General features: G+C 34.7%; 1 protein-coding gene across 1 annotated transcript; it reads left to right on the top strand.

Moving 5' to 3' along the window:
* Positions 1–1466: 1466 nt before the first annotated feature.
* dpn (bHLH protein deadpan) lies at positions 1467–6653 on the top strand. The gene is made up of 3 exons (XM_018516096.1): positions 1467–1777; positions 2262–2354; positions 5380–6653. Exons 1-3 carry the CDS (start codon positions 1709–1711, stop codon positions 6586–6588), a joined length of 1371 nt encoding a protein of 456 aa, XP_018371598.1. The 5' UTR covers positions 1467–1708; the 3' UTR covers positions 6589–6653.
* Positions 6654–8888: the final 2235 nt, after the last annotated feature.

Here is an 8888-nt window from a genome sequence, read left to right as displayed (position 1 = left end):
TCTATGAGACATCGCTTCTTCTTATATTTATTTACTGTATTATTTTACTCTTTTGATCAGTGTACCTCTATAAAAATTGTATATACCATATGTGGAACGGTTTTACTGAAGTATCTAAAAATTTAGCTATAGATACAAATTTGGAAATAATTTTATTGAACTATTAAAATAATTACAGTTTGTCGAAACTTGTAGCGTTGCTCATCATGTTTGAATTTCCTACACAATTAGCTTGATGATTCAACAAAATTATATTTTGATCTGTATGATGTATAACTAAATTTGTAGGTATATCAGCAAAACCATTCTTTCCCAATAACGAAATTTTAAGCATCGATCTCGTAATTCAAAAGTAACTTTGTTATTTTAATTCGCAATTTTATATACGTGAATTAAGTTTCTCCCTCTAAAATATGTGTTAAAAAAAAAAGAAAAAAATAAAGCCATATTGTACATTTTATACATTCACATTTCACAAATAGCGAGCACGTCAGAACATGTCACTGCGTTAACAGCGACAGCTTTGTACAGATAAATAACAGCACATTTTAAAACAATTCCCACGTGAGAGGCCCTGCATTCGCTCTCATATGCACCCGTGCAGTCCGTGCATCGGATCGCGTTGCGCGCGCCAGCCACACTTATGACGCGCGCATACGCATGCACATACACATGTCGACACGCAATGTTTGCCCTTCTCTGTCAGATGATCCTCTATTGCATGCCTTTGTGCTTTACCGCTGCTACAGTCGATGCGCGCTAACAATCAATTCTTTTTCATCGATGTCACGCTGTCCGCGTCGTGACAAAAATTGATCAAGCCGTAACATTTTATCATTAGAATTTTACATGCCATTATTACAATGTACGAAACAAAACGTCTATAGTGCATTTTTTTGTGAAATAATGAAGATAAAAAAATAAAATAATTATATAACGCCTATATTTATCATTTTTTTTGTTTATAGAAGATTATAAGACTCTTGTAAGAGTTTTCTTGTAGGAAGTACTTATAAAGGATATAATTATATCAATTGAAAATAAATTAAATATATCGCCTGCCTGGTTGCAAATTGCCCAAACCACTTCCGATATTATCTCCACAGGATGTAGCCCAAATTAAATAAGCGACTGCGTTGCACGAGGTTATATCCTGCAGACGGCGTGAATTCCCACACATCAACAGGTCTCAGGAGGGCCGAGGACCTCCCCACCTTTGGGGTACCCAATATCCCACTCCGGGACGCACTTTTCCCCACTCTTTACGGGTACATCGGCATGCGGTCTTCGAAATCGAAAACAGTTACCCTCAATATCCCAAGCGGGACGTCCATCAGTGAAGATGGACTTTCCTACACATCACTTTAACTTAATTTCGCAGTCACACGTTGACAAGACTGACTGCTTGATAAATGGTCAAAAATTGTTATATTTATTTATTTAAAATAAAGCATCGCGGTGCTTACTTTGGTGCAAATATTTTTCATATTTGCATGTTTGAAAGCACTTGGTTGTTGAAAAGAGTTTCAGTGTTCTTTCAGTGCAAACGTTCAACTTTGACTGATATTGTGAGTGTATGCAAGTAATCAATTGGGATAATTCTCAAGAATTAATTTAGTAATTAATTGCAATAAGTGCATTTACGCGCCCGCACAGAAGATATGGTGATCAAGATCTCTGCTTAATAGTGGATTACCATAACTACAAAATGTTAGGCAGCGAGGAAGAACTTGAGCCTCAAACGCATTCGGGAATGACGAAAGCAGAATTGAGGAGGGTAATGAATATATTTTGTAATCAGACGAGATTAATCCTCCGCTGGCAATGTTGAATTTTAAAGGCACAGTCAATTTTTTAATTGACAGTTTTGGTAGATAAATTTAAGTCTGATTTAAATCCGTAAAAGATAAAATACAACTTGTGTGACAGTAAACATTTGTTAATAAAAGTTTTATAAGTCTAGGAATATTTTAAGAATTTTTATGCAATCCGGAACAAAAAATATAATCTGCACTAAAGTTTAAAGACCTATTTTGTGGATGAAGGGTGAAAATTTCACATTGTCGAAGGCTGAATCGTTTCAATCATTTCAATTATTCCGAATCATTCCAATCATTCCAATCTTTCGTAATTGCATAGAAAGCTTTTATATCAAAAATTAATATATTTTGTTCGAAATGGGAAGAAGTAACAGACACGATGATTTAAACAAAATATTTACTATTATGAATAAATAATGAATATTAATCCTATTATTTCAGAGCAACAAACCGATTATGGAAAAACGACGACGTGCTCGAATTAATCAATATCTCGATGAGCTGAAGAATTTCATACTCGTTAGTGAAAAAGACGTAAGTTATATTTAATTTTTTTTATAATAAAATAGAGATTTTAAATGCTGGTCAGTTACTGATTAATAGCTAATTAATCGATACTATTTCTATATTAAAATTAATATTTTTTAAATCTTTTAATATTTTAAACATGTAATATTTTAAATTACTCTGTCAAAGTAAAGTTCATGACAAAAGATATCAGCGAAACACTGAAATGATAGCACGAAATTGCATGCCAGTCAGTACACGCATGATTTTTGTTTGCTCTTGTGAGATCCACATTGCTGGTGCCGTGTTAAAACATGTCGTAGAAAAACGTGACTTCTGTGCTGTTTATCTAGAGACATGATCCGCTTTATGAGAGATAACATAACAAAAATGTGCTACCTTTGATCGTGTTCTGAAGGACGCTAAAGAAATACAGCATTTTTGCACGCTATTTACAATATTATTATTTCAAGTATTATTACATATATATATATATATATATTTTTTCTCATTATTTCCTTTGAACTTGTCTAGCTCAATTTTAACACTTTATCCAAGGTGGAAAAAATTAGACAGTCCTTTATTATTAAAAATTGTCGTATTACAAACTATATAAAATGTTCAACATAATATTTTTTAAGGCAAAATGAAATCGTGTATTCCTGTCGATTTAATATCTATTTAAAAAAATGTAATTTTTGTTACGATAATACGAAACTCTGAGATGTATAAGACTGATTGATCATTATGTCGGTAGCGGAAGTTGTCATAACGGATGTATATTGAATGTATTTGATCAGGTTGTCCACTGTGGACCCCTTTTTCCGTCGGCATCCTCTGCGACAGGATCCGTTTTAGACTAGAAGATTGGACGAAAGGGAGTGGGGGTACGTTTTGTTTTAGTATTTTAGATGTCTCCGCGTGGGAAACACATGGAAACAGGATCCTTATACATCCGCATAATCTCTGTCCTGCAGATTTTACAATAGCATTTGAACTGGTCGCAAAGAAAAAAAGAGGACGGAGAAATCTCTTTAAAAAATCTCCAATTGCTATGCTTTGAAACTGACATGTTGATACCTGTAATTTCGAAACCACATTCGTCGTTTGTCAATACTGTAGAGTCAGTAATTATTTGAAATGTAACGTAATGCTTAATATTGATTATATAAATATATATACGTATATAAAGATATAAAAGAATTTTTTAAATTTTCAAACAAAGCATAAAACAAAAGAAGAAAACTATAAAATAAATGAACTTTCACTATGAAGTAAATGAATGAATTGATTATATTGATTGATTAAGATTTATCTCGCTTTTTTACGGATCAAAGATTCTCTGCCGCGTAACACAATCCGTTGAGGTTGATTTCTCAAACAGGGATGTATAACAAGACAAGACGCTCTCACCATTCTTTCTCTTCACTCTCGTCCAGATGACTTCCGCTACCTGCTCACTTCAGTGTGTCCGTCCCGTTTGTCCGAAACGCCCCACGCGTGTTCGTGGGAACCTCGAAATAATTATTACGAAGAAAAAGAATCTCATCTCAGGTTGCAGCCTCTTTTGTTGACCGTATCATCTTTAAGGATCCAGCTCCGGTCCGCGACGACGGTGCGGATCAGCGAAAAAAGGGGGAGATGCGCAACGCCTCTGCTTTCTTTTTTTGTCAGTCCTTTAACAGGTGCCATTTCTCCGCTCCTGAGTCTTGGGTGTCAAATTCACTCGCGGGAAAATCGATATCTGCGATATTTCTCTCATCCCACGCAATATATTATTCTTGTTATATTTTGGCAAATAATTTATTGGCACGGCTGGTTTTACGTACATGACTTTATTGCATTTCTTAAAAGTCAAAATACTGTCTACCAAGTCACAAAACATTTACATGATCCCATGTGTAAATGATCTTGTATCGACTCCCACGCTCATTCTTTAAGTGATCGCAAATTTACCATAAAAATGCGAACGTCGGGATGATCCGACAGGATAAGGTTCAAAGAATTGAGAGGATACAATGGACCCTTGAAAAAGAGGACCATACTACTATTGAGGTATTGGTGGTTAAAGGGCTGATGGGAATTTCTACGGCATAAGCTCGATTCGGGGAAGGTCACGTTCATCAGGATATCTGAAAAACCGCTTCGTGATATTTTCGAATCGTTTCCCACGATTGAACTGATCGCTCATAAGTGGCAAATTATTTAATAGTAACTTTATTTAGCAACTTTATTTTTTATATATTAACGATTGAATTTAAATTAATAATGAACACACAATAAGTAATAAAATAATACATTATTATATACATAATATATAATATAATTTATTACTTTATATATTCATATGTAATATATACGAATTATTATATATACGATATATTATAATGTATACATATGTATACAATTCGCATTCGCTTATCGATAGATTATTCCATAATGGCATGTTTGTGAGAGATAAACATCCCTAAGCAATTCACGCGTGACTTGAATAAAACGATCGTTAATGATCTATTGCATGCAGTTTATAATAAAAAAATCTAGGAGAATGTGTGTGAGAACAGAGCGTCCTTAGGCGCCCTTAGGCTAACTACAAAATAGGCTGCATTAGCTACTGTAGTTGCTAGTCTGTTATTACGGTAGCAGTTCACATCAAGTCAATTATATAGGCGTATCGCGTCATCATACTATACATTTCTTCAATAGAGGATCGATGTTGAAGAATTCTTCTTCTGACAAGAAGCCAATTTCTCAGACGTAGTTACTGATCTTTGAATAAGAAGAAATCTCCCATTTTATATCCCTTTTACTGTAATATCCCTTTTACCGTACCTTTATTGCCGACTAACTTCCGTAGATAACGTAGAGCTCTTTCAGTACCGATGCACGTTATGCTTTCTAACTTCTCGACCGAAAGGTCAGTTAGGTCATTTCAAGGTCATTTTTTTCCTATCCAATTATGTTTAATGAATAATATACATAATTAATTTTTGTATTATTAATTATTATTAGTCATTCGTATTGAGACTTTTATCATTTTTGCTTGTTACAGCCAACTAGGCACTCGAAGCTCGAGAAGGCCGATATCCTCGAAATGACGGTGAAGCATATACAAACGATGCAGCGGCAGCAATTGAGTACGGCCGTCGCCAACGATCCGGTGGTACTAACGAAATTCCGTTCCGGATTTTCCGAATGTGCTACCGAAGTATCGCGATACATCAACCGCCTCGAGAACGTCGACCCTGCCATCAAGCAACGATTGGTATCACACTTGAACAATTGCGTGAGCCATCTCCAGCAAATGGCGCCATTCTACAGCCAGTACGTGCCCTACATGCCGGAACGCCTCTACCCGGAGGTAAAGGTTGGTTTCCAGAGCGATTTCCAGAATGGGGATGAGAATAACAACGGTAGCGCGAGAATACAGATACCGAACGGAGTCCAATTGATTCCGAGTCGACTGCCAACGGGCGAATTGGCATTCTTGGTGCCGCAATCCGCCGGGATCTCCGCGAATTTTCCCTTTTTTCCACCAGCTACGGACGCATCTACGAGGATCGGTCAATCGTCGGCTTTTACCGCCGTTCATCGGCCGCACACCCCGCTACTAAGCCCTTCGACTTCCACGTCGAGTTACGGCGATGAGAGTCATCATTCGGAACATCCACGGGCGACGACGCCTAATCATCATCAGCCGCAACATCGATTCAAATTACTACCCGAACAGAGTCCTGCGTCCTCAAAGAGCTTCTCATCCTCGCCAGAAACTCAGAAACCGCAAATTAGCTCGACTAGTGACCGAAAATCACCCACATTCTTGGAATCTAAGGCCGTGGATGACAATGTTGCAAATAAAAAAGACGTCGCGGAAGGTTTGGACAATGCCACTCATACGAATGGTACCGTGACGCACGATTTGCGACAGCCGCTTTCCGTAATTACAGACAAGACTTACAATCGAGCCTCAAGTGGCTTGCTGCTCAAGAGAGACGGTCTCAAAAGACGTCATTCCGACGGGCTTTTGGCGATCTCAGATAAGAGACCAAGATATCAAGAACCCACTAGTTCGACCTCCTCGATGAATAATACCGATGTGCTTAAGAGCACAAATGAGCAATCTCCCGCAATTCCTACCCAAGATTTGCCCGGAAGTCAGAATTGTCAGACACCGCGAAATTGCAATTCAAATTCCGATAAGTTCCCAGCAAGCCCAGCAGGTTCTTTTGCTGCTAATGGAGATATGTGGAGACCCTGGTGATCGTTATTGCTAAAAATGAAAGATTAAAAATATTACGAAATTGAACAATTATTTTGGAATTATGTAGCACAAAAAATTAGATGTATTTTGATTTCTAATTATAAATTATCAAATTATAATTGATTAGCGAGAGTGTGCCATGAAAATATCATTTTACATAATTTGGAAATTTGTTTCGATTTGCATAAATCACAGAAATAATCAAGAAAACAGAATTTTTGTGTGATACATATTATATATTTCTTGTTGAACGATTTTAAAATATCCTAAGTGATTCTAGTAAATTAAAGAATATTTTAAAGATAAACAAGCTCACTGTAATGATGATAAAGCGATTTCATGCCAAAGCGTGAAATTGATTATATATTTTCTGAGCAAGATTTTTAATGTACTTGATGCATCGTTATGCTGCATCTTCGCCATTTCGTAAAGACTCATAAGCTTTAAATAGATTAAATAATATTTTGTTAAGTCTGTCACAACGCGTAATATGTGAATAGCCCTGTATATATTTCCATTTATTATTTAATTAATTAAACCCACGTCTCTTATAAATTATAATGTTACGTTAAATCAATATTATACGAGTGATGACTATTTTTAATGATCTGCGATGTCTAACGATGGTCAGTATTGTTAATTAACACGTTTACTGCTACAAAAATGTTAATGTACCCCGCAAAAAACAAATTAAATGTCACATAATTTGATTTTAAGGTAATTTTTTACAAATGTTTCTAATTAAGTCAGTTTTCGATCATAATATACACTGTTAGAAGTATAATCACAAATTTCCTTTGTAAATGAAGCTCATGGTTAAATTTAAGTTACCTAAATGTAATAACCGTGTAAATTTACGAAATTTAATGTACTTTTCATAACATTTGGTGAAAAAGTACATAAAATTCATAAATTTTCATGAAAAATACATTAAATTTCATATACATGTACACAAATGTACTTTTCAGTTATAAATACATCAAATTTAATGTAATGTTATGAAATTAAGTTCAAATTGTGTAACTTAAAAGTATATTAAATTTTATGAAATTTTTAACAGCGTATAGAATTTTCTGTATTTTGCTAGTTGCATTTTATTCGTATATTAATCCGATATATTAAAACATTAAAGCGGCGACTATCATTCGTGGCATTCAACGTGTTAAAATAATGTAAAGAGTTTGTGATAAAAAAATATAACATTGAAATACAATCTTTGAAAAAGACACGATGTTTATTTCTTATTATTCTCGCGTGTACAATACATTCGTCGACAAAATAAATAAACTTATAGAATGCAAACCAATCTCATTGTAAGTGTTACAATTCTATCTCGCAAAAAAGCTCCTACATATTCTACCAATATTCCACGATCTACCATATTCCACGATCTCGTAAAAGCACGGAAATTTTCCTCGTTGAAAGAGCCATCGGAGGCGCTTTACCCTTTTAAGGAGCGTTAAACGCGCTCCGATTCATAAACTGGAACTTATTCTTTCCTTTTTTGCCGATAAAGGAGCAAAAAGCTGTGGAGAATGAGAATTTCAACCACCTGTTACACCGCAAAACCACCCGCGTTCTCATCGACTGAATGCTTAAACTGATTTATCGACAGAAATCGCAAACTTTGTAAATTCCCTTAAGTCTTATTCTTAGAGCGCACGTACTTAAATTTTTTTTAATTTAAAATTATTGCTTACTGATACAGAAGTGATCAAACAATACAGTCGATTACGCAACCGGAATGTATAACAAAAATATATCCAAAATTTACGAGGAATTCGAACGATTTAACAAATCATTGCAAATTTAACATTTGTTTTATCTGGCTGATTTAAATAGTCATAAATATGTAGTTGTCGCTGTGACATAGTATTATTTACAACCAGTTTTAATGTATTGAAATCCTGTATAAGTTCGAGCATTGACAGTGAGATGGCGACACACATATTTGAGATTAAAATTTTTTATTCTCAAACGCAATCATCAAAGAATGCCTGTAAATTATGACATTTCGAATTTTCATTACATTTTCATCGCAAATAAATCTAATTTGCTAAAAATCGTAACGTAAAATTAACAGAACGTTTCTAACTTTGTTGATTAGTTTTATATTGAAACGAACAAAATTACAAGTAAAAACTAAAAAAAGAAGGTACTAGTTTATTTGCTCGTAAAGTATTTGGTATTACTGTGTACATTTAAATTCGATATTATTTAAATATCATTAAAATTGATATAGTTAACCACGGCAATAAAATGTTTCGTTTCATTTCAAATACTTCAATAGGGTACAAATA

Source organism: Trachymyrmex cornetzi, unplaced genomic scaffold (genome assembly GCF_001594075.2).
Source record: "Trachymyrmex cornetzi isolate Tcor2-1 unplaced genomic scaffold, Tcor1.1 scaffold61, whole genome shotgun sequence".
NCBI lineage: Eukaryota > Metazoa > Arthropoda > Insecta > Hymenoptera > Formicidae > Trachymyrmex > Trachymyrmex cornetzi.
Note: the sequence above shows the minus strand (reverse complement) of the source record. Positions and strands in the feature narration are given on the sequence as shown.

What these genes read in the sequence shown, in the direction of transcription:
- dpn (XM_018516096.1), top strand. Translation starts at nt 1,709, where the DNA reads ATGTTAGGCAGCGAGGAAGAACTTGAGCCTCAAACGCATTCGGGAATG. An exon ending in CGAAAGCAGAATTGAGGAGG is followed by an intron (nt 1,778 to 2,261) that starts GTAATGAATATA and finishes CTATTATTTCAG; the next exon opens with AGCAACAAACCGATTATGGA. An exon ending in TACTCGTTAGTGAAAAAGAC is followed by an intron (nt 2,355 to 5,379) that starts GTAAGTTATATT and finishes TGCTTGTTACAG; the next exon opens with CCAACTAGGCACTCGAAGCT.